Here is a 25667-nt window from a genome sequence, read left to right on the forward strand (position 1 = left end):
GTCTGAGGGCAGCTGCATTGCCGTGAAGTTTAACAGCCACAGCCTCCTGAGGGCCAGACTCACGCGGCGCTGTCCACTCCCCAGGTGTGGTTATGGGCCTTGACGGTAAACAAACGACAATGACCCCAAACTGAAGACTAGGTCTCTCAGTCCTGCCCCACCGCCTTCCAGCAGACATGGCAGCAACCCAACTCCGGGAGCCTGGGCAGCTGCTGCAGGGCCCGCCCTGGCCTCCGCTCTGCACTGCAGCCTGGGATGCTGGGCAGGGAGCTGGGCAGTAGCCGGTCGGCCAAGCCCAAGGGCAGGGCCTGATCTCACTGGCATCACCGCCCACCTCTCCTGGGCCCACCACCTGGCCGGAGCGGGAAGTGGACTCAGAGCAAGTCGGGCTAAATGCAGATCGTCTCCCTGGATGCTGGACGGCGCCCTCGGCTCTGACTGACCCGGGGGGACCACAGAGGGAACTCGCAGGCACCCTTCTGGAGGCTCCAGGGGAGAGCCCACGTCTTTGCCTCCACCGGCTTCAGGGGCGGCCGCACTCCTGGGCTGTGGCTTCCTCCATCCCTAAAGCAAGCAGAGGCAGGTCAAGTCCTGTTCACATCACGTCACTGAGACTTCCTCTCCGGCCTCCCTCTCCCACTTACAAGGACCCTGTGACGACACAGGCGCTGGAATAAGGCAGGAGCCCCATCTCTAGGTCCTAGCAGAGCCGCCTTCATCCCATCTGCGATCTTAATTCCCCTTCCACGGAACCTTACACAGTCACAGGCCACAGGGATGAGGACGGGACACCCCAGGGTGGGGTTTTATTCATGATTCTGTCTATCTACCACAGCAGGTTTCCTGGGCATCTTCTTGTTCTTGATTTCCAATTTGATTCCATATTGTCAGGTTACATCTTCTGCATGAATTCAATCCTTTAGATTATTAAGGCTTGATATGTGGCCCAGCCTGTGGTCGTCTATCTTGGAGAACATCCCACATCTTTAATTGTCCATTCTTATTAGAGTTAACATTGTACCATTATGCAAAATACAGAAAACTTCTAACTGTATAGGTCCAACTGTGCCCCAGTCCTTTATATTATGTCCACATACCTGGTAAACCCCAGAAGACAATATTGGAATTTTTAGATTCAAACAGTATTATGTATTTCAAAGAGATTAAGATTTTAAAGTTCTTTTTTATTTACCCATATTTCCCAGTTTCGATACTCTTCATTACCTCCCTAAAATCTAAATTTCCAACTGGTCTTATTTTCCTTCAAAGAACTTGTTTTAGCATTTCTTATAAATAGCAACAGAGTCGCTAAGTGTTCTTTAATCTGAAAGTATTTTTATTTTGGGGGAATACTATTTCTCCCTGATTATAGAATCCTAGGTTGACAGTTTTTTCTTTTAATTTTTTTATTGCTTAAAGTATTACAAAGGGTATTACATATGTGTCCTTTTTTCCCCCACCCGACAGTTTTTTCTTTCAGCACTTTAAAGACATTCTTCCACTGCCTTCTGTCATTCAAATAACACTGCTCTGTGTACAATGTGTATAGTTTTTCTCTGGTTGCTTTAAAGATTTCTCTCTCTCTCTGGTTGCTTTAAAGATTTCTCTTTTTTAAAAAAATTTTCAGCGGTTTGGTTAGGATGCTTAGGTGTGGTTCACTGAGCTTTTTGAAACTCAAATTTGTGTGTTTCGTCAAATTTAGGAAACTTCTTGATCACTAGATCTTTGAATTCTTTTTCTGCTACATTCTCTATTTCCTCTCTTCTTGGAACTCAAATTGCACAGATGTTAGACCATTTGATATTGTCCCACGGGTTCCCAAGGCTCTGTCCATTATTTCCAGAGTGTTATCTCTTTGTCAGATTGGATCATTTATATTCATGTTCACGGACTCTTGACTCTTATTTCCATTCTGGTAGTAAGTCAATTCACTGAATTTTCAAAATCAAATACTGTTATATTTTTTTTTTCGGTTCCAGTATTTCCATGTAGTTCATATTCTGATCATTTCAATTTCTTAGCTGAGATTTCTTTCCCCCTTTTTCACTGCCAGCATATTTTTCTTTACTTCCTCAAGTACAGTTATAATATTTAAAATCCTTGTCTTCTAATTCCAACACCTTGGAGTATCTCAGGATTGTTCTCAGTTGAATGACTTTTCTCCTGAGACTGGGTCACATTTTTCTGTTTCTTCCTGTCGAGCAAATTTAGATTGCATCCTGGAATGGCATATATTGGGCTGTTACATTGTGGAGAGGGAATTCTGTTCTAATCCCCCAGAGAGAGTTGATTTTGTTGTTGTTGTTTTAAGAAGTAATTAACACAATTGGATTTAGTGTGAAAACTCCGTGTCTTCAGTATAAGCACAAATCACAGTTCGGATATTTTATTTTAGCTAACTTGCTTAAAGTCTGTGGAAAAGCATGTGTGGTTCAGGGGTCAGCCAGAGACATGAGTGGGGGTCATTATTTTTCTTTCTGTCCAGAGTTTGTAGTTTTTATTTCCAAGAGGGTGAGGTCCAGCATGAGTTTACTTGTCTTGTCCTTGTATTCATAGGCTTGTTTCTACCTCACAGGCATTCTGTTCTTCTGTCACAAGGCTGGGAGGCCCCTGAGCATGTGACTTCGTGACAGAAACACCTTCAGAAGAGACTGAGGAATAAAGGCTCAGAACAGAGGCAGCTGTTGGAAAACCTGCCTGTATTAGTCTGCACCAGTTGCCATAACAAAATACCACAGAATATGTGGCTTAGACAATAGAAATGTATTTTCTCACAGTTCTGGAGGCTAAAAGTCCAGTATCAGGGTATCAGCAGGTTTGGTTTCTTCGGAGGCCTTCTCCTTGGTGTACAGAGGGTCGTCTTCTCTCTCTGTCTTCGCACGGTCTTCCCTCTGTGTGCCTGTGTCCAATTCTCCTCTTCTTCCAAGAACAATGATCATATTGGGTTAGAGCCCAGCCCTATGACCTCCTTTAACCTTCTTTAACCTTAACTGCCTTTAACGATTCTATCTATAAATACAGTCACATTCTGAGGTACATATGAAATTCAGGGGGAGACAACTAATACCATACTCTGCCCTTCAAAGGCGGAGAACTGTCTTCTATTAAAAGGCTGCAATTGCCCTGGACGGTGTGGCTCAGTTGGGTGTCGTCCTGTGCACTGAAAGGTTGCCAGTTTGATGCCTGGTCAGGGCACATGCCCAAGTTGTGGGCTCGATCCCCAGTAGGGGGCAGGCAGGAGGCAGCAGATGGATGTTTCACTCTCACTTTGATGTTTCTCTCCCTCTCCCTTCCTCTCTCTCTCTAAAAATCAACAAACTATTCTTAAAAAAAAAAAAGCTGCACTGAGTTCAGTTGATCTGCCCAATGGCACCTGTTATCCCATATTCTGAGGACACTGAAGCTCAGGAAGATCAGTCATGGAGGGCACGGCTGGCACACCTGATGGTACTCCCATGCCAGGCCTCTGACCAGGAGCCCATGTTGGTCCTGGGCTCTGGCCTCCTGAGCCCAATAGGTTGTAGGAACCATCCACAGGCCTCAGGACCTCCCATCATAGAACTATAAGCACCATGGAAGAGTTGCCACTGTGGCTGGAGGGTTCTGTGGGCCTGTAGGTGGCTCAGCATTGACACCTGGGAGCCCCAGTACCTGACCCAGAGGCAGGCAGCTCCCTCTCAAGTCCCCTGACACCAGAGCCTGGAAGTTTCTAAAAGCCCTGCCTTATGCCTCACCGAGGGAAGCAGCTCCCTCCCCTTCTCCTGGTCAGCTGCCTCATGGCCACATGGTTCCTGTGGGCACCCGCGTTTCCATGGTCTGTATTTGACAATCAAAGGGAGAAGCCCACATAGCTCCGTCAGTGTTGTGAATCAGGGTGGAAGTGTCCCGCGTCCCCTCGGTGGGACTTGGCCGTGAGGCAAGCATGCAGCCCACCGGAGGGCACGCTGTGCCATGTTGCTCCCTCTCCAAGTGGACCAGGATGGGGTCCCCGGAGAACGGCAGTGCAGGGCATGCAGTGTGGGTCTCCAGGAGCATCAGCCCTCCCACATGCACCTCTCCTCGTTAGGGACTGCTCCGGAAATGAAACCTCAACGGAGATGCGTCCCCGTGGAATGGGGCAGGCTCTCCACGGTGCAGCTCAAGGAATGAAGCAATGCCTGGAATTAGCAGAAGTGGAATGTTCTGGAAAACTTGGCTTCAACATCATTTTAAATTGCAGATGAAAGAGAAGAGCCTGGCACAGGATAAGTAAGGCATGGACCAGCCTGGCACCACCAGACAGTCCAGGTGGAGAGGCTGTGGGGTGGGGGCAGGGCCTAGGCCCTCTGCCCCACGGGAAGGGGTAGACAGGCAGGAAGTGTGGGTGATGTCACAGTTCTCTGCAGCCATGCGCTGGTTCAGTGGCATCTCACAGGTCAGAGAACAGCTGTATCCAAGCACTGCCCCTCTCCCGGCTGTATTTATGCATCATACTCACCCAGTACACTCATGAAATCTGCCTCAATTACACTGTCTGGGGAACAGCTTGGCAACCATTAATCCCGATAAAGTAAGAAAACACACTCAGAGGAAAGTCACTCCGGATCCTGAATTTCACCAACTGCCCCCGCTGTGGGAGAAGGTGGGATGCCTGGCCTCCAGGGAGGGGCAGCTGGCTCTGTCCTCTGCCCACCGAGGGAGGTGCCATGGCACGGTGGGCACAGCCCGGAAAGAAGAGAGTGACGCATATGCATCTCGCCATCAGGTACCTGTAGCCCACATGTCACTCCGCATAGGGTCACCACAGGAAGGTGTGCAATTACAGGGACAAAAATACCCCAAGGAAATCAACACGGAACTTATTAATATCAGACCCATAGGTGACAAGTGTCAGACAATCGGTCAACAAGGGGCCCCGTGTCTGCGTGATCCCAGCTAACCCATTATGATCTTTATGAAGTGTCCTTCTGGGGGGTCGGCGTCGTCAGGCGGGAGGGGAAGCCCCTTCCCTTTTATTAGCAGCTAAGCTCTTTATGCTCTGACCATATTGCAGCAGGTTAGGCGTCTAAGCTTTATTGTCTTATGTTATTGAAAATCCAGCTTCCGGCAGGCTTCTCCCTCAGGTCACGCTTTGTCTGCGAATACATTCTCATTTTTCCATGTACAGAGACCGTCTGGAGAGAGGCAGAAAAAGATTATGACTGTAATATACTTAAATCCAATTTATTTGCCTGGCCAGAAACTTGCACCCTCCACAATTGCTTCCTACCCTAGATGTTGTCTTTAATTCTTTCCTGACAGGGAGAGGCACGCAGTGCCGGTTTCCAGCAGGTACAGGCGCAGGGAGAGGGTGAGGGTCCTGAGGCGTCCAGCCCACAGGTGACAGGAGGGCCCGAGGGGGCTCCGGGCACCCACTGGTTTCCAGTTCAGAACTTCTCCTTTGTCACGGGAAGACGTCTTCAGGCACGTGGCGTTCACCGGAGGAGACATGCGAAGGTGAGAAAGCAGGAGAGTGGCCACGAAGGAAGGGAAAGACGCCCCGGGAAGGAGGGTGGGACCGCATCACGTGGCGGAAACTGAACTTGAACTAGTATCAGATTCGATTAGGGAATCACTGTTTATTGGGTTGGGGTAGCTGTGAGCTAACCATGTGCACGAGCCAGACCTGCTGCCAGAACCTCCGAGACCAGAGGGAAATGTACGAGTCAAATGTGACACTGGCTGGTGGTTAAAACGGCGTGGGCCCCACTCGTGTGCACTTGACGACAGAGCAGCCGCAGCCGGGGCCCTCACACACTGGGCTCAGCGTTTCTGGGGCCACCCTGGGCCCGGCGCCCTCACACACTCACTCGCTTAGAGATGCCACACAGTGTTGCGGTGCCTCGCGAAACCCTTTATTCCAGAAACGTCTTTATCCGGCGGCATCACGAAAGCAGACGGGAAAGTGTCACTAGGCAGCCACATCCCACACGAGTGGAGATAAAGCCACGACTCAGTCACATCCCGTCACGCCGGCGTGGCGCGTGCCCGTGGGCAGCGTGGATGCCAATGCTGGCATCTCATTTGCCAGGCGCCTGCCCTGATCCCATCAAGCACAGGCTTTCCCGGATGCCGAGGCAGATGGACAGAGTCGTCGGATACAAATAAGTCCTAGATTGGATTCTGCAAAACACATTTTCCTAGGAAACCCAATGGCGCCTGCTTTGTTTCTGGGGCCGTGCCCGTCATTGGTGAGGTGACATGAAATGCGCTTAGGCTGCTAGAGCAGGAGCGGTGCGCACCTTCGTCGATGGCCGGGTGAGACCGCACCGGGGAGCTGGCAGGGGAAGGGGCCGTGCTGGACTCCCGTGGGGTCCCGGCTGGCTGGGCGGCACCACCTGTCCCCTCCCCCGGCGCCTCTGCCACCAGGACCTGCTCCGGAGGCACCAGCCCACCGTCCATACACGGGAAGGCAGGCGATTCATTTTAATTACATGGGACATACACGGACCACCCACGGATGAGACAGTGCTGCCGGAGAGTCTCAAGGTTACTGTGGGGAATACTTCATAACCCAAGTGTGTTTTCCCCAAGGAGTTACACCATTTGATTTAATTTTTAATTTTTACATTTTAATCAAAAATAGATCAAATGGTGGTGGTCTCTCCGGGGAAACATACTGCAGAGAGGAAGCCGGCCATGCTCCTTTCCACGTGTAGAGCTGCCATCTCCGCAGAAGTCACGGGCGGCGCTGCTGCCACTGCCCCTGTGACGGGCTGGGCGAGTTTCTGGAGCTGCAAGGCCACAGGCAGCTCCAGCGGCTCCCGCCCAGCACCCGCTACACAGCGAGCCGATGAGAGCCTGACTGAATCATTGCACCTCCGCAGTGTGGGGCTCCCCATCTCCCTGAAGAGGCCACTTCTGTCTCCCCAGGGGAGTCCCTTTACCTGCCAGGGTAGGGCAGTGGGCAGTGTCCATCCCCTCTCAGGGTGTTTGTGTGTGTGTGTGTGTGTGTGTGTGTGTGCGCACTCTTGCTTTTTGAGGCTCTGCATTCTAGAAACAGGCAGTATTTTGATTGCGAGGAAAGGCACACACATTCTTACCCAGGTGTTTGCAAGGAAAAGGCGCGCCTTCCGTCCACGATGGTCACCTGGCTTGGCACATCACAGCTCGGAGTGGCCTAGACTCCTGCTGCTACCCAGGCGGGCTCTGAGAGCCGCCCTCCAACCGGCTGAGTGGCCTCAGATGGCACAGCTTCTCTGGACCTGGTGCCATGTGTAAAGTGGGCGAGGCTGGCACATGCCCACGCGTCGTCATGGGAATCAGGTGTCCGTCAAAGGCCGTGCCAGAGAAATGCTGGCTGCACCTAAGCGCTCACTATGTCACCTCGTTGGCGTCATAGCTGTGGCGTGAGTGATGAAGGCAATCTGCTCTCTCTCATCCTGGGTCCACTCAGGACACCTGAGGGTCTGTTCAAGGCTTGGGGGGGGGGGGGCTGGGTGCTTGGTAGGGAAACAGTGGATAATGGGGAGGCCCAGGGCCTCCAGAGCTCGGCTTCTCCCAGAGGCGCCTCAGGCCCCAACAGTGCCCGCAGCATCCTCCCAAGGACCTGGCTCTCTCTTCCATGCTCCACCCTTGGGCTCAGCACAATGGATTTGTTTTTGCCTCCATCTCTGTGGACCACTGACTGTCCCGCTCCCTCTCCGAGCTGGAGGACAGCAGGACGAGGGATGCTGGTCTGGCTGTGTCCCTTCCCTGGCCCCACCTACCAAAGCCAAGGATGGAGCCCCAGTCTGTGGGCACCCTATCCACTGGCCAGGGGTGACAGGCCAATTGGAAGCAGGCACCCCTTCCCCCACGACCTGCACCCTCTATGCCCCCCCTTCCTCCCGCCACTACCTTGGCCATTGGCTCGGCTGGAGCGTCAGCTTCCTTTCCAGTGGTTCTGAGAGCCCACATCACAGACGGCATTTATTAGTGTCCTCCGGCTCCTTGTCCCCTTCTGTCTTTCTCTCCAACGTGAATCCCTCCACAACTACACACTGTGGCTGTTTATGGTTCGGGCTCCTCAGAGCGCCAAGGCGGAGGGTTGGTGGCCAGCAGAGAACCGGCCCACGTGGGTAACGCAATGAAATCACCTGAGCTCAGGGGCTTCGTCCGCCGCTGGTTCGGGAAGGGGAAGGACCGAGAGCAACCCCATAACCAGCTCCATTCTTAGGGCCTTGCCCTAGGTGACAGGGACACCCCGGGAAGCCTCCGACTCAGGGAAAGTGACACCAGTCTCTGAAGGCAGACGAGACATCGAAAACCCAAGAGAAAATGAGAAATTGCCATTTAATGTCAAAGGGGCCCTGTGCCTGATGAACTCGAGGGGCAGAATCACACAGAACGGCTTGGACACCAGCATTTGGTAAAATTCAGTTTAAGATTATAAGGCATTTAAGTATAAAAATAAGTCTTTTCATTAAAAAGAATGCATGAGCAGCCCTGGACACACCCACAAAGCCACTGAAAAGTATAAAAGGGGGGCCGCATCTGGATACGGTTCCAGAAGCCACAGGGCTCTCCAGCCTCATAGGAAATTTGATAACTGAAGTTTTCAAACGTCCCAATGACACAATCGCCCTCCTTCCCACCAGGACGCATGGGGAGACGGCTCAGGAGGTGCCAGCGATCTGCAGTCTCTCTGGAAGTGACAGGGTCCGCCTGGCTGGGTCGCGGAGGGCGGTGGGGTACCTGGACGAGAGCACAGGTGTGCAGCACAGCCATCCGTAAGAGGGTTACGTACACCATCACACAGAGGTTCCAAACCAAAATCGGAATGTTCCTTTTCCGTCTCCCATCTTCTACTGATTCTCAGAATGGGTAAAGTGGCCCTAAAATGATAAAACAGCACACGTGGGAATTAATTTTCATGGACTAAATTCATCCACTGTGGCTGCGTGTTCACCGACACACAGACCTGCTACCCCTGAAGTGACTGGCTACCCCGGTGAATGAGGCCTCATTTCTGAGGCAGGTGCGTGCCACAGAGTGTACGGGGCCGACTTCGGAGACACGGTGGCCGGGTCCAGACCATCAGAATAAAGCGAGTATCACGATAGAACTCATCACGCGAATCCGTTGGTTTCCCACTGCACATTATTTACATTGTACTATAGCCTAGTAAGTGTGCAATAATCGCACTATGCCTACAAATGCATATCTCTTAATTTAAAAATACTTTCTTGATAAAAATACTACACATCATCTGAGCCTTCAGCAGGTCAGAATCTTTTTGCTGGTGGAGGGTCTGACCTTCAATTTGTAAAAAAAAGTCAGTATCAGCGAAGCACCATAAAGCAAAGCGCAATAAAACGGGGGATGCCTATAAATGTAAAAATATTATAGTTAAGATAGTTAAAGCACTTCCTACAGTGCCCGCACTTAGAATGTTCTTAATAAATGTTATTTCTCCTCTTGCCTCTGAGGAAAAAGGAGAATAAAAAATCTATATATTCATAAAATAGAATTTTTAAAAATGATGTCCAAATACTGAATTGAGATTCAACACAAGTGGCTCCTGGGGGGACGGGACATGGGAGTAGCCCCGGTTCATCACCATCCGGCCAGGGCCCTCTGCCCTGTCTCCTGGACCAGGCCTCGCGTCTCCTCACCTCCCCGCAGAAAGAGCTGGGGGAGCCAGACGGCTAGTGGCAGACAGGTGGCCGGACACTGCTACCGTGAAATGAGAGGTCTCTCCAGCATTTAGAAACCTTTGTCACACTTGGCCATGATACAGCAGGAACAGCGTGGCTCTGTGGCCCAATGGCAGAGGGCGCCCTGCTCTCTGAGACCACACTGTGATGGCAGTGGGCCCCTGGATGCCAGGAAGAGTGGTGTGGGCCCAGCGATGGGGAAAACAGCAGCCAAGTCCATGATGGTGTCCCAGTTTCCGGCGGGCAGGTGTGCCCGAAGCCACAGGGACCAATAGGAGAGACTCAGGCCTGACTGACAGCAGCCGTCACACGGGACGGCTCATTCAGGTGATGGGAACGAAGCTATGGTGGCACTGATTCCACCTAATGAGGGTTGGGGAAGGCTTCACATAAAGCCATGTGTCCTGAGTGGACCACGACGGCGGAATAGAGTCTTACAGGGTGGGAGAGGCCATCCCAGGCAGGGAGAACGGCATGAGGTCAGAACGTTCCAGAACGGAGAGGCTGTGATTTCGCCGCACACGGGCAGTGATGGGAGACCTACCTGAAGAGCCCAGCGGTGCCCAGACTGTGGAAGGCCCTGAGCACCATGGTGACTGCGGGCGCTGAGTTTACCCATCAGGCTGTTTCCCCAACAGTCTCGGAAGCCCATGTGTGCGAGCACTCTTTCCAAAAGGACACTGAAGAAAATGAACAGGTTTCCTTACTGTGACTCTCAGGGTCTTTACTAGTCTACTGCACATCAAATCTACAAGAAGTGGCTCAGTGGTTGAGCGCTGACCTATGAACCAAGAAGTCATGGTTCAATTCCCGGTCAGGGCATATGTCTGGGTTGCCGGCTCGATCTTCATTGTGGGGCCTGCAGGAGGCAGCCAATTAATGATTCTCTCTCATCAATGATGTTTCTGTCTCCCTCTCCTTTCCTCTCTGAAATCAATAAAAAATATATTACAAAAAAAAAGAAATAATAAAAAAAAAGAAGTGAGGAAAAGGATTCAGCATTTCTCGAACTTCTTTGACCTAGAAACTTGTCCTGAGACCCTCAGCAGCAGCGGGAAGAGCAGCTCTGGGGAGGTGAGTCAGACAGCCGTCTGGGAAGCTCACTCCGAGCTGCTGGGGGTGAGGGAGAGGGGTGGATGGGTCAAGAGACAAGACAGGGCCTCTCTCAGCACAGTTTACAGAATGCCTTGCCATTTCCAACTGATGTGTAGTATCTTTCCTGTAAAGTATAAGCTGCCACATATGTTTGTTTAAAGCCCTTGACTTTATTCATTGGCCCATGTGTCCATTGCTGGACTAATAACACATCATCTTAATTATCACAGCTCTGTCATATGTCTGGATATCTGATAGGTGATTTCCCTCTTCTTGTTCTTCTGCTTCAAAACTGTTTGGCTTTCTTCCAATTCTGGGAAATTCTCAGCCATTATCTTTTTAAAAGTCCTTATTCTTTTCAAATCTTTTTATTTTATTTTCCTCTCCCATTTTAATATTCCTCCATTCTGGGTTTCCTAATACATCTTCTCATTTTTTCCTCTATGACTCCTAAACACTTTCCTACTTTCCACTTATTTCACTTGGTGCATTTTAGAAACTTTCCTGATTTATCTTCTAATTCACAAATTTGGTCTTCAACTGTGTCTAATCTGATGGTTTCTTCTTTAACTTCAATGACCATATCATTCACTTTAAGAAGTTTTTTTTTTAATCTTCCAATTGCTTTTTCTTCATACTGTTCTATTCTTTCATTATGGCTCCATTTCTCCTTTGATCACTTTTAAAAATTAAAATACTTATCTTTACAGTAAACTTCATTTATTTCAGATTCTTGGAGGTTTGTATTCTCCTGTTTGTTGTAGTTCCTGACCCCCTACCCCCAGCCATGGCTGGTTTGCTTATGTGCTGCTGTTTCATCTCTGTATCCTGTATGCTCCGGTGGGGGATGCCTACAGGATAATTCTGCATTTGTCACAATGAAAGACCATAATGTCTTCAATAATCGCACCTGTTTTTATGCTAATGTTTGGCTTTTGGTTCTTGCGCTGAGGTAGACTAAAACTGGAACCCACCCCCATGCACGGCTGGTGTTTTCATTTCTAAGCCCTAAGGTACGACAGGTCTTCAAGGCTCTGAGCTTTATGCAAATTCTGGCTCCCACACCTCCACTGGGAATTAGACTCCTAGCCTCCAGTCCCTGGACCAATCCTGGGCCAAACCCAACAAAGGCCAAGACGGAGGACAGCGGGGAGAGGTGTGTTTTGCTCCCTCTTCACTTACAGGATTAACTATGCACTTCCTGTTTTCCCAGCAGGAGGGGCACGTTTGCATTAGCTAGTCTAACATGCTTATAAGAAGTCTAAACTGCATTTTTCTTAAAGTGCTAACTTTTCTTTTATTCCATTCCACAAACTCCTCATAGAGTCACATTTGACTCCTAGAGAAAGGTTTTGTTTTGTTCGTCTCATCATCTGAAGGCTCTCTTCCTTCAGAGCCTAGCAATGATCTAAGTTAACCCTCTGTAATAACACTATTTTTCTGGTACCCACATTCCAGAGAAAGCATTCACTATCAGAAGCTCCATCGGAAGACTGTGGCAGTGAGTCTATTCAAAAGCATCTATTTTGGGATTCACTTTTGGCTGCACTGGCACAGCCCAAGTTTCCCCTTGGCCAGCGTATTCGCTCACAGTTTGAATAATTCAGCCCTGCGTCTAGAGCCAAGCAGCTCTCACTGTGTCTGGGAATGAGGTCCACGAAGACCCACCGTCTCCCTGCTGCCCTTCTTGGGGTGTCAGAGCAGCCGCGGCGCCCAGTGTTGGGAAGTGATGCTGGCACGCCGGCTGTAAACACACACACCAGCCAAGAAGAGCAGGAGGGGCGGGCGCAGCGCGTGCTGGAGCCAGCCTCCCCCTCCGCCACGCTGCACGGCAGGCCAATCACTTAACCCCTGTGGACCTCATTGCCCTTATCTCTAAATTGACGGGGTTAGACCGATGCACTCAGGATCCCTGACACCTTGAGGGGGGAAATGCACGGAGCACAGTTTCATTCTTACAGAATGATCAATGAAATCCCGTTGATAACTCCATGATTGCGTTTTCTCCTCTCAGGACGTAAGAATAAAGGCCTGACAAGAACTAGCTGTTGAAACAGGACACACGGAGTGAACCACTGCGCATCGATCTCTCTTAATCTATGTCAGGACATCACATTTCCCTCCTTGGCCTTGGTCCCGGCCTGACACCTGGGCCTGCGGTATCGAGCACAGGCGGGCACAGGAGACAGGCAGCCTTGCTTCCGCCGGGCCCAGGCCCGCTCCTGCTCTGCTACCGTGCTTCTAGATGCTGCAGACGTGCAAAGCAATCACCAATGAGACAGACAGGCAAACAAATAAAGCAAATATTTTAAAGGTCATCCACTTGGAGATAAAAGTACAAAAAAATGTATGTCCATTTAGAATCAGAGTCATCATCACGCTTGGGCTCCTGCTGCACCTACAGGGCAACAATGAACCAAAAGCCCCCTCCTGTGCCCTCGATTCCTCCCCCTGCAGTGACCCACCCCCGCCATCAGGCAATGGAGTCGAAAAGTGAGTGTCACAGTGAACAGCACAGAGGCTGATGAAGGCCACTCCCTCAGCAGCTGCCCTCAGCCCCCCGACACAGGCTAGGATCCCAAATCAGTTCGTTGGGAAGTGGGGGTGGGGTGCTGGTCAGCAATACCAACAATCATGGTTTCCATATTGGGTTCCAGTTTGGGCAGTAAAGCCCACTAAGGCCAGATAAAAGCAAGCGAAGGAACCCCAGTGATGGGCCAGAGTAGAGGGCCTGACTGTAGTTTTCAATGTAACACCCCCACACCCCCACCCCCGTGTGACTCACAGCCAGGACTGGCTCTGCCACACTCCACACGCTGAGCCTGGACCAAGACCCTGAGCCCGAGCGGGGCCCAGAGGCCTGCGTTTAAAACTGCAGTCTCTGCCCTGGCCAGTTGGGCCCAGTGGATAGAGTGTTGGTCCTCGGACTGAAGGGTCTGGGTTTCTATTCCGGTCAAGGGCACATACGTGGGTTGCAGGCTAGATCCCCGGCCCTGGTCAGGGCACGTGTGGGAGACAACTGATTGATATGTCTCTTTCAGATCAATGTTTCTCTCTCTCTCTGTCTCTTTCTCTCCCTTCCACACTCTCTCTAAAAAAAATCAATGGAAAAATATCCTCAGGTGAGGATTAACTAAAAACAAATACAAAAACAAAAAACGCTATCTTTTCTTTTCTTCTCCAGGGGAATCTGTCCATGCATTAGCTGATTAGCCCAGGTGGGGTCCAATCTAGGTATTCCCAACACAGGAAATTGAGCATGGAATTCAAGGACACAAATGGTGGAAGAAATCTTAGCCACACAGGGCGGGGGAGGCAACCCAACAACCCCCACTGTGGGACGCCCACCCTGGGCGGGGAGGGCCAGCAAGAGTTGGGACCACAGGGACCCCTCTGCGGAGCCGGGACCTTGGAGGGAGGCGCTGAGAGGCTGCCCTTAAGGAAGAAGGAGGGAGCAATGCTCCGGCTGCCACCCCCTCCGACCACGCTGGTGTCCAGTGTCAGAAACCAGAGCAAGGGAGGCCGGAAATGCAGCCTCCGCAATACAGAGCAGGGGACCCAAAGCTGGGGGACGGCGCTGAGAGAAAGCAGGCCATCGACTGTCCCGCTGACCCAGTGAAATCTGAGGGTGGCCCCTTCCCTGAAGGGCTCCCGCTCAGAGGAGCGACGGAGTGTCAGGGGCCAGATCCCCTCCAACACTTGGTGCTGAGAATACAGACCTGCCCCTCAACTACCACCCCAATCTGTTCTTCCCAGGGTTCCTGTCTTACAAGGCCACCCCTTCTCATGTACCTGTCATGCCACCCCTTTCATGTATCTTTCTTGATTGTCCTGGAGAGCTCTGGCAGCCTCCTTAGGTTTCGTTTAATGGGTTTGACTTTACAGAGAATGGTGTGCTTTCCTGGTCACACTTGGGACCCTCTGGGCTGAGCTGGCCCGAGAAAGGAAGCCTGCTCCAAGGCTCTGGTCCAGCTCTGGAACCTCTGAGGAAGGAGAGGACGCCTGCCAATGACAGCGGCCACTGGCACTGCTTCCAGACTGGCAGCACGGGATGGTGCACAGAGCGAGGGCAGCCTGGCCCGGTGTCGGGGAGAGACCCCGAGTGACGTACCACCATGTCCTACCACGTGAGTAGAGGACCGTTTCGTTCCGTCAGTAACACGAGCAGAGGAACTCGGGGCTGAGAGATGTTTCTAAATAACAATGCATATGAGTTCAACCTTAACAGTGACTACTATAAAGAACAACATCAGCGACTACTGAAATAGTGTCATTATAACAGCGACCTAGCATGAGAAGGTAGGGGAAGATCCTGGCAGATGTGAGCAGTCAAGACCTTGCATTTGTGAGAAATGACTCATGATAAAAATAAGGAAAAGCGCCCTAGCCGGTTTGGCTCAGTGGATAGAGCGTCGGCCTGCAGACTGAGGGGTCCCAGGTTCGATTCTGGTCGGGGGCATGTACCTTGGTTGCGGGCTCATCCCCAGTGGGGGGTGTGCAGGAGGCAGCTGATCGATGTGTCTCTCTCACACATCGTGTGGGGCGTGTGGGGCCTGGTGCGTGTGGGGCCTGGTGCGTGGCGGGGCCTGGTGCGTGCAGGGCCTGGTGCGTGTGGGGCCTGGTGCATGTGGGGACGGTGCATGGCAGGGCCTGGTGCGTGTGGGGCCTGGTGCATGGCAGGGCCTGGTGCATGGCAGGGCCTGGTGCGTGTGGGGCCTGGTGCATGGCATGGCATGTTTAATGAAGCCGTCTGACATGCAGGGCTACGCCCACCGGTGATCTGTGTTAAGCACTGCTCCCTGGGATCCTGCATCGCTAAAAATACTATTTGCTTTTTATTTAACACTGGACTTTCAATGTTCTAAAATGCAAAAATAGTGTCTTATTATTTTAAAAGCTTAGGAGGGAAAGTAGCCATATTATTAGAAAAAGAAGATATATGCAGCTAGAGTCTGTTCAAATATCAAGAGGTGTGACTTTTCGAATTCATATTTCAATCTTTATTTACATAAGACTTTTAGAAATAGTGGGTGTAAATATTAAATCACCCAAGGCTGGGTGAAATTTTATTGAAAATAACTACAAATAGAGAGAAACTGATTTTTTAAAGTCGGTTTCTGAAATTTAGATGAAAAAGAATATCAAGCATTAACCAAAAACTGATATATTTACATATCAATATAGGTTTTCTGCTCATAGACTCATTTCCTATGAAACCGAACAGAGGCAAGCTTGGGGAATTACAAAGGAAGGAAAAACCCTAATCAAATAGGTACTGTTGTTCAAACAGAATATTAGCCAAAATGATCCAATCAGTTGCTTGAGCCAAATTTTTTTCCTTTAAGCCACTCATGCCAGCGCACAGCTCTGAGAGCACAGAGATCCACGGTTCATGCCCAGTGTGTGCCCCACGGGTGGGTCTGGAAGACACCGAAATTGGATGAGAAGGGAGGGCGGCAACAATAAGCAATGGGCCCAGAAAGGGTCCCATTTCTCAAGGTAAATATTACTTCTTTGCATTGCGTGGTGTGTGTGGCAGTCGCGTGAGCCATCCTACACAGAGTAAGTTCAGGTGCTGGCTCTTGGCCTTCCCCCCCCCACCCTGTGGGGAAGCACATAACCTGCGAGGGCAGAGCTTCCTAAGGGCAGCACCGAGGAAGAAGAGCGCGCCTTCGCGGGGCGGGTCTGACACGGGGCTTTGTTTTCATACCTGACTAATGACTTCACATGAGCAGAGGGGCACGCAGGTGACAACTAACACCCTTCTAGTTCTTGGTTTAAAACAAAATCGTTGCCTATCATTGTAAAACATAATAACTAGCAATGTGTCAATTGAAGGTCTAATTCGTTGACTCAATCTTTTGCTTATCAAAATCAGAACAATGTGCTTCTGTAAGAATCTTTAGGGAGCAAAAGCAGATATACATAGATGACACACACAGACATGCGCACACACACACTCCTGGTTTCTATGTAAAATTAAACATAATTCTATTTTATTACAATATTAAGATTCCAATTTTTAAATTGAAAAACCCCCAAGAATTACAGAGGTTATCAAAGATATATTAACTTGTTCTTAGAATAAGCTCAAAATTAATAACCAAGGCATGATTATGCTAATGTATACTTTATGATATTCCGCCTGACACAGGAGACTGAGAACTGGGCCCTGGCAGTGTTAGACCGCCCTTGACTTTGAATTAATGGTGTGAATATTGCATTTCTCCTGAAATCTTTGGTTTATGGGAAGTTTATGGAAACATGAAGGAAAAGCTTATCAGAGATGAGAAAAAACAACACTGATTCCTATTTGGATACTTAAATGAGGGCAGGCCTTTCTTCCCAGATGTCCTCCAATTCCCTTCCCTGAACCCTGCTTTTAAAAAGAATTTTAAACATATTTGCAATTTCTATTTCCAACTTGAAGCTGGAGACAGATTAGTTTGCACCCCAGTCGAATGCTAAGAAAAGCTTAAATCAAGCGGCACCTTTTTATTTACATCCCTCATTCCTTAGAAGCGTAATTGCCTTTTTTATTAACTTTGTTTTATGGATCTAATATTTAAGAACAAGCCTACCCTTTATGTGACACAAGAAGGTGAATGCACTTACAGACTCCCCTGCAATACATCTCGGGCAGGGCTGGGCGGAGCTCCTTCCACCGGTCGGAGGGACCTGGTTGACAAATCACAGCCGCAGATGGATCAGAACAAGGTTATTTACACTTTTTATTAGAATATTTAAATGGGTTCCCAGCTGGTTTGGCAGGAACAGGAACCTACCCCCGCACTTGGTGGCCCCTGGCCGCTGGCTGGCCTTGGCGCAGAGAGGCGGCCTCCGGGCTGCGCCTCCAGCTCCCGGCTGCCCCAGGACACCAGGGCGCCGGCCTTCGCCTGGGGACAGCCCCGCTCCTGCACAGCTGCTTCCAGGCTCCTGCACACCCGCTTCTGAAACGAACAAAATTTCACTCGAGATGGCCTCGTAAAGCACACAACGCTAATTAAATTTGCTTCCTGAAAACTTCAGCTGCAAATACAGACCCTGTGGAGCTGGGAAAGTTTATAGGACATTTGAGGGGATGACTTTAAACTTTATCTTCAGGAATAACCGCCATCAATTACATTTAACCTCATTATTTCCCAAATTGTCTGATATTTACTTAGCTTTACAGATTTAAAACAGTCATTTTAACAATTTGAGCAGAAAATCTTGTCGTAAACTACTGTGACTGGTTTATTGATATTGAAAATGTACAAGACCCATAAATTTTGTTCAAGAAACTAGTTTTATGCTGCAACACATTCTGCTAGTACTAAGTGACACAACAGGAATAATCCACACATGAATAACTCTTTCTCTTACGGACACCGAAGACCCAGTTAATTTTATTTCAAAAGTTGCACACACAGTCTTAACTGATAACCTTTGGGAAAGTTAGCATTTGGTTTCTGCTTCCACTGGAGCGAAAGGTAAACTACCAAAGCAATCCCCTAAAGCTAAAGGAAAGATTGCTCTCAGAGTGCCAAGGCTGTGTACTGTGAGGGCACCGCTCGCACTGACCTGAGTCAGATGCCACTGCCTTGCCCAGCCCCAGCGGTGTCCCTGGATCCCTGCGCAGCCTGCAGGCCCGGCTGCTAGACAGCTCCTGCCCGTGACGCCCGTGGCTACAACTTCTTCAGTCACTTGCAAACCAGCATCATGATTTGTGCCAAATTACTTATTATCTGTACTGTTATTTATTTAATATTTTCTAAACTGACACCTTCTTATTTAATGGACTTATTCAATAGAAGCTTTATCTCATAGGTTTAGGCTGCTGGTTCTACTGTTCTCTAACATGCCTTAAAACAGATACAAAGAGATTAAAGTGAGACCCTTAAGCCACTTGGAGTCATTTCTTGGGGTAAGCGCTTGACCTCTAGATGGCAAAAGACAAGGGCGGGTATAGAGTTACCTACTCCTACAGTTCTTCCCAAATGACAGGAAACCAAAGCCTGAGAAACTCAAAATTCTGCACCAAACCACACCCCGAGCAAAACTTAAAGACAGAGGATGTCAAAATCTGAAAATAAGGCTGGTACAAAGAGAAACACCACCAAATCTGAGTGTGGGTCCCGGGCTCCCCCACCCGCACTGAGGCGGGCTCTGTGAGGAGCCACTAACACAGGGTGAGAGCCATCTCCATGGCCCCGGAGAGACCACTGCAACCATGAAAGAGCTCTGACAGTCCCTGCATGGCCCAGAGCATGGACGCAGGGAAGGGACTGCAAAGTCCACACAATTCCAAGGAGCAAACACCATTTAAAGGGGCCTCTTCACAACTCATAGCTTCTGGGAGCCAACAGGGGAAAGAGGAGGGCGAGGTGCCCTTTGGCAACTGGTGGTGAAGATAAAAAGAAGAAAAGTAGGGAAAATTTCGGGTCCTACAAGTAAAGAGGACCATGATATCAGGAGGCTCACGCCCTCCCGTCAGACACACACACACACACACACACACACAGCAGCTGCACTGACTGGACCAGGTGCCATCAGACCAGGGTCTTGTAGAAAGACCAACGTTATAGAAATTCCCTCCTAAAAAACCGCCATGAACCAAAAGAAAACTGTAGTTCAATACTCTGCAAACATAACTAAACGTATTCAAGCAAACACTGGAGACGAAAATCACCTTGAATTAGAGATGTCAATTAAAAACAGAAAGGGACAAAAATAGGGAGCAAGAAGGAAAGAGGTGAATGAACCCAGGAAAGTAATGGAAGGGGAAAACAAAATTACGTCAGAAATGAAGGATAAAGTGTAAAGTACCCATGGAGAATTCAAACGAAAATTTTAAAAAAGGGGAAAGGAGGTCAAATACGTGCTGAGGAAGAAAACTAGACTTTGGGTGGTGAGCACAGAACAGATGTTCCATGATAAAGTCGGACACCTGAAATTTAAATAATGTTATTAGCCACTGTTATCCCAATAAATTTAATTTAAAAAAGAGGCATGACATGTTAAAACTGGTTTATTGTCATCTTTCAATAATCTGTGTTAGCACAACCCACAGACACAGACAATAGGGTGGTGAAGCCTGGGGTGGGGGTGGGGGTAGGCTGGAAGGGGTCAATTGGGGGAAAGGGGGACAGATGTAATACTTCCAACAAAAAATATTTAATTAAAAAATAATCTGTGTTAAAGGGAAGCAGTGGAAATACCACGGGCCCCATGCCATTTTATACGTAGGCGTGGACCTTCCATCAGCGACATCACTCAGCAACGAGCACCCCTACTATTTCCCTGCCTTTTGAGTGACATCAGACTTGCTGAGAAGGAAAGCGCAGGGCAGGGGTGGGGGATGGGAGGCAGAAGCACTGCCTCTGCGACATGCCCCGCACTCCAGGATGACATCTGAACCATTTCTGGGTGGGGTCACAGAACAACTGGCACGTGAAGGTCAGCAGACTTGTGAGTATCCATGGTGACAAGCCGAGGTTCTTCGAGGGGCTCAGGTGGCCGAGGCGGCCAGCTCCCCACCTCTCGTGGCAGGTGAAAGGAGGTCCCACGCTGATACCAAGGTGCTGGGTTAAGGTTGGGCTCCCCAGGGAACGTGGGGATCACCGGCTTGGTGGCCCTCAGTCAGCTGAGTGGATTAAATTATTCATGTTTGCTGCTATTTACTGTGGATTACTGAGAGCTGACTGCATGAGACTGACCTGGACACTTACTCGGCAAATAGTCGGGTCATCGCGGGTTGGCCTGGACCACAGCAAAAGGAAGGCTGCAGAGGCCTCTCACGCCGGATGCCTGTGTGTACGGCTCTCTCCCCCTCCCTTCTAGCGAGGCTCTGTCAGCCTTCATAAGGCAGATGGAGATTTACTGCCCGACTATAAAGACACTCGCACTGTATAAACAAAATTAAAACCCCGCGTCTACACGAAGACCCCATTACTTAACAATAATTGAAGGAGATCAATCGAACAGCAATCTCGCCAGAGAATAACTAAAGCAGGAATGCGATGAAGAGAAGACACTTGATACGACGCATAAATTAAAATAGAAGATATGTATCCTGTTGCCTCAATGATGGAACAAAGTAGACAGGCCTGGGAGAGACAAGCTGCCCTCGCCGAGGGGGTGCGACCGCGCCTGTGTTACCGAGGACGTGCTTCTTTATTGGAAGTGATGGGGCCCAGGGAGCTGGATGAGTGGACGCGGAGGAGGGGGAGGGGAGGGGTTAAGGGTTTCACGTTTGGGCAGAAATGAAATTCAAAGCCTCGGCTTCCGTGCTGATGCGAGTGAGCCCGTGTAGCAATCAGACTGGAGATGCATCCCCCACGAACCTGGGGAGCCAATGAACGGTACAAGAACGGGGCACGCAGAGCAAGGCCGGTACCAGCCATGCTAGGCTGAACCCGGCAGGCTGCCACCTCCAGAAACCCATTTTCCACTCTACACGAGAGAAGAATGTGGAGAGTGAAGAAAACAGATACCGACTTCCTTGAACACTGACAGAGAGCACCGTGTGTTCTCTTCAATCAGCACAGTGAGAAAAGGCCATGTTCTTAAAAATTAAACACCTTGTCCCTAACCGGTTTGGCTCAGTGGATAGAGCGTCGGCCTGCGGATTGAGAGGTCCCAGGTTCGATTCCTGTCAAGGGCATGTACCTTGGTTGCGGGTACATCCCCAGTAGGAGGTGTGCAGGAGGCATCTGATCGATGTTTCTAACTCTCTATCCCTCTCCCTTCCTCTCTGTAAAAAATCAATAAAATATATTTTTTAAAAAATTAAACACCTTGAATGAACGTATATAATATATAAGCTAATATGTGAGTTAAGCATATATACCATGAATTAGAATACCAAGGTAAATCATTAGAACTCAGTAATGTAATTAATGGTAAGTCTCCACACACTCACACACATCTAACCTTTCAGATTGAAGGTATTTGAGGGTTTTTACTGACTAATGGCCTTTATTCATTTGTATTATAAATGTGTAATGCTGGCTAATTGAGTCCTAGTTACTAGAAACAGTTTGCTGAGTGAGGATTTTAGTTGAGTTTGGTTTTAATTCTACCACAGTAAGGAAAGTTTACTTTTGCTGATATGGAGTAGCTGATACGGACGTCCATCAGCCCTGAGTACAGAACGGTTAATGCTGATGAGAAAGATTAATAAGGCCCTACAGACCGCCATTTAGAAAGAGAGCATGGTTTCCATCAAGCAAAGATCCCTCCTCGATGACACTTTCATTTGGAAAATGACCTTGCACTTGGGAGGTTTGCTCTACAACACAGTGAAATCTGGCACAATGTCAACTACAGAAGATCAGAAATTAGGAGTCCCGCCATCAACTCTCATGTTATCAGGGCATAGAGGACGTCAACCAACTCTGAATATCTTGATGCTGTGCTTTATCCAGCTCTGACCATGCCTTAAGACTCCTCAACGTTCTGTACACAGCCACACTCAACCTCCTGTGCAGGTCCACACTCTGGACCAGTGGTTCTCAACCTTCCTGATGCCGCGACCCTTTAATACAGTTCCTCATGTTGTGGTGACCCCCAACCACAAAATTATTTTTGTTGCTACTTCATAACTGTAATTTTGCTACTGTTATGAATCGTAATGTAAATATCTGATATGCAGGATGTATTTTCATTGTTCGCGACCCACAGGTTGAGAACCGCTGCTCTGGACCAATCTAGCCTGACAAAGAGAAGGACACTTATGAGGAGACAAGGCAAGCCAGTGGTCCGAAGTAAGGATGCCAACTTCATTCTATGAGAGCGAGTTATCTAGAAGAAGATAAGCAAAGAAGAGCAAAGAAAAATCACTTGTATTTCGAATTACAGTAAAAATACATAAATGCACATACTATACTTATTGGGGGTAATCTTAGGCTTGCAGTATTTATCAAGTACAATATAAAACTGTTATATTCCTGATTAAAATTGAGAATCCTAAGGAAAGCGGGTATACAAATTTACTTACAACAGGTAGAACCTAATAAACATCCCTTCCCATCAAAAAAAACTACGGTTTAGGGTGTTTCCCTATTCTCTCATTTGATCCTAACAATCATCCACTCCATAAGCAGGACCTGTCCGTTCTTCCTCCACAATACACTGCTGTCTACTCTCACCCTCTCACCGTCCTCTGGCCAACCCTCTGTCACCTCCCTGATGGATGTACTCAACCCATACCTTCCTTCTGACCACCACCCCTTTCAGTTCCCACAGAGCGGCCAGAGTAAGCTCTTAAAATGTCAGTGTGATCACGTCACTTGACTATTGACTCCCCAGTCTGGAAGGTGAGAGCACTGTAGTGATGAGCCGGTGCTGACCTCACGAAAGGGGACAGCACTCAGGGGCGGGCAGAGCTGGGACAGAAGGAGCTGGCCTCCCTGCGTGTCTCTGATCTGGGCATCAGCGGTCTCATACCTGCACGTAGGGTACCCATGTTCCACTGTCCTGGACTGCTCACCTCTATACTGTTAAGGGAGAGAATCCATCCAACTTGTTTGAGCCACTGTGGTATGAAGTCGCCCTGTTACAGAAGCGACACCTGTGCCCTAGTAACATGGTCCCTGGAAGTGGGGTGTGGCTGTGACGTAAGTGATGCTGGTCTCGTGATCCAGCAGTGAGTGGGTGGCGAGGAAACAGAGGCTGCAGGGTAGAAAGGTAAGCCACTTGTCCTACTGTGCGGAACATTGGAAAATGCGTTCCGCATTACCTCGGGAAAGATCTGTCTCTTGGAGCCTGTAGGTCCAGGAGAAGCAGACAGGAAAACGTCCGACGCTGCGTGTGCAGGCAGCGGGCCCACGCTCTGGGGCAGAACCGAGACTTCACCGAGGTGGCGAGGAGCCAGCAATCCGCGGACAGAGGCGGAAGATGCCAGTGCTGCCCGCTTCAACCCCACGGACTTCTTTCCGTCCCCGGAAAGGGGAAGAGCCTTCCCGCGTCCTACACTGTTTTTCCTCCCAGTCTCGCACCCACCTGACCACGCACCCACGCCATCGCCTCCCACCCGGTTCTCTCGGGTCAGAGCACTCAACCCAGGCGGGACTTACCCGTCTGCCCAACCAGCACTCCTACCACAGCAGCCCGGCGCCTGCACGTGGAGGCGGGGCGCAGGAACGCCGCTCCCAGGCCCAGACGCCCAGCCCTCCAGCCTTGCAGGGAGGCCCGCGCACCCAGAGGGACCCTGGGCTCCCAGTGCCTGACAGCGTGCGGGTCTGGCGGCAAACGAGTCCCGATTTCTGCGCAGGCGCGGCAGGAGGGAGGGCCACGCCCACCCCGGGCCCCGCCCACCTCTGGCCCCGCCCCAACAGGTGCGCGCGGGCAGCTGCCAGCCAGGGCGCCTCACCGAAGAGGCCGCCAGGAGACGCGAAGCCCACTGCGGGCCAGCCCGAGGACACCGCCTTCCCGTTCCCAATGCCCAGGCCTCTGGGGGCTCACCGCGTCTGCCGGAACCTGCAACTCCTCCGGCCTCCGCCGACGCCACCGGCCCAGCGCCAGGGTGTCCATGCGACCCACAGGCCCGAGTCCCCGGGACTATCTATCATCTCCACCAGAGGCCGGGCGCCCCGCCCACGCCGCCGCGTCCACGCCCTCTACCTCCACGTGTCCCGCGGGAGCCAATGAGAAATGGGGGCGGGGCTCCGCCGGACCACTTGAGTCCTGCGGACGATCGCTTCAGGCAGCAGTAGCGGAGACCAGAGTCTTCTGGACTTAAGGGACGCCTGTCCCAGGCCATTATTTTGCAACGAGGGCCGGCCTATCGCTTCTACAATCACTGAATCGGGTCGTGAAGGTCGGAAGAACTTAACTTTTTAAGGGACCCACCACGCTTCGACTGCTTGGATCGGAGGGAGGAGCGCCCGCCTTCTCGCCCTCGTAATTGGCCACCTTCCTGGCTGGTTGGCTGATAGAAGGCGCAGTGAGCCAATCAGAACGGGCGAGACCGCGGGGTCTCTGGGAATTGTAGTCCCAGTGAGGCGGCCTCACTTCCTGGCGGGAGCTGGCAAGTACAATTACGGGGCGACTCCACGGTCTCCAGCCTCGTTTGGCCTGGTTCACGGTGGCTTCCGGTCCGGAGACCCTAGGGCAGTGGTTCTCAACCTTCTGGCCCTTTAAATACAGTTCCTCATGTTGTGATCCAACCATAAAATTATTTTCGTTGCTACTTCATAACTGTAATGTTGCTACTGTTATGAATTGTGATGTAAATATCTGATATGCAGGATGGTCTTAGGCGACCCCTGTGAAAGAGTCGTTTGACCGCCAAAGGGGTCGCGACCCACAGGTTGAGAACCGCTGCCCAAGGGCCAGTATTTCTCCGCTGGCTGAGGGCAGCACTGCGGGGCCCTTGGATTGTGTACAGGGGGAAACCATGGCCTCTCCACCCGACCCTCGGAGTGGGGTTCCGGCTGTGTGCATGGTGAGCTGGGGTACCCAGGTGCCTAGTGTTGGTAAACAGTGCTGAGCTACACCGCATCCTTCTAAATACACCTACTGTATGTCGTGTTAGAGGAAAGATATTCGTGACACTTGTTGCAAATGCAGACTTTCCCCGGGGGACCATCATGACAGGTATTGGGTTCGCAGTAGGGAGAGAGAGTGGGCTCAACTCTGCCTTCAAAGACAAGTGGGACTTTGTACCCTATTTACTTAGTATGTTTATTGAATTTTTAATATCTTAAATTTTTTAAAACTTTAAAAATAATAAAATGATAGTTAACGTGCTCGTTATTTAAACGTTAAATACATTAACCGGTGGAAGAAAAAGGGTGACTTTCATGACAATGGATTCTTGCATAAAACACAGCCAACAAAAAGGGGACAAAGGTAATACTTTCAACAATAAAGATACATTTTTTAAAAAAATCACAGTCAACAAAAGAGAAAATACCTAAATTGAACTATTTT

General features: G+C 50.0%; 1 protein-coding gene across 3 annotated transcripts; it reads right to left on the reverse strand.

Moving 5' to 3' along the window:
- Window positions 1-5036: 5036 nt before the first annotated feature.
- On the reverse strand, window positions 5037-24871 carry LOC106698879. Of its 3 annotated transcripts, none has more exons than XM_014464526.2 (5): window positions 24198-24871; window positions 17537-17701; window positions 17367-17429; window positions 5249-5436; window positions 5037-5153 (listed from the first exon to the last, which is right to left on the reverse strand). In XM_014464526.2, the coding sequence occupies exons 1-4, from the start codon at window positions 24264-24266 to the stop codon at window positions 5263-5265; spliced, it is 471 nt and encodes a 156-aa protein (XP_014320012.1). In that variant the 5' UTR covers window positions 24267-24871; the 3' UTR covers window positions 5037-5153; window positions 5249-5262. The 3 variants fall into 3 exon arrangements, with proteins under 3 accessions (XP_014320012.1, XP_014320013.1, XP_014320010.1); XM_014464527.2 differs by lacking the exons at window positions 5037-5153; window positions 5249-5436 and adding exons at window positions 8274-8834; window positions 23473-23565 and having other exon boundaries at window positions 24198-24870; XM_014464524.2 differs by lacking the exons at window positions 5037-5153; window positions 5249-5436 and adding an exon at window positions 8274-8834 and having other exon boundaries at window positions 24198-24342.
- Window positions 24872-25667: the final 796 nt, after the last annotated feature.

Source organism: Myotis lucifugus, unplaced genomic scaffold (genome assembly GCF_000147115.1).
Source record: "Myotis lucifugus unplaced genomic scaffold, Myoluc2.0 scaffold_255, whole genome shotgun sequence".
Classification (NCBI taxonomy): domain Eukaryota; kingdom Metazoa; phylum Chordata; class Mammalia; order Chiroptera; family Vespertilionidae; genus Myotis; species Myotis lucifugus.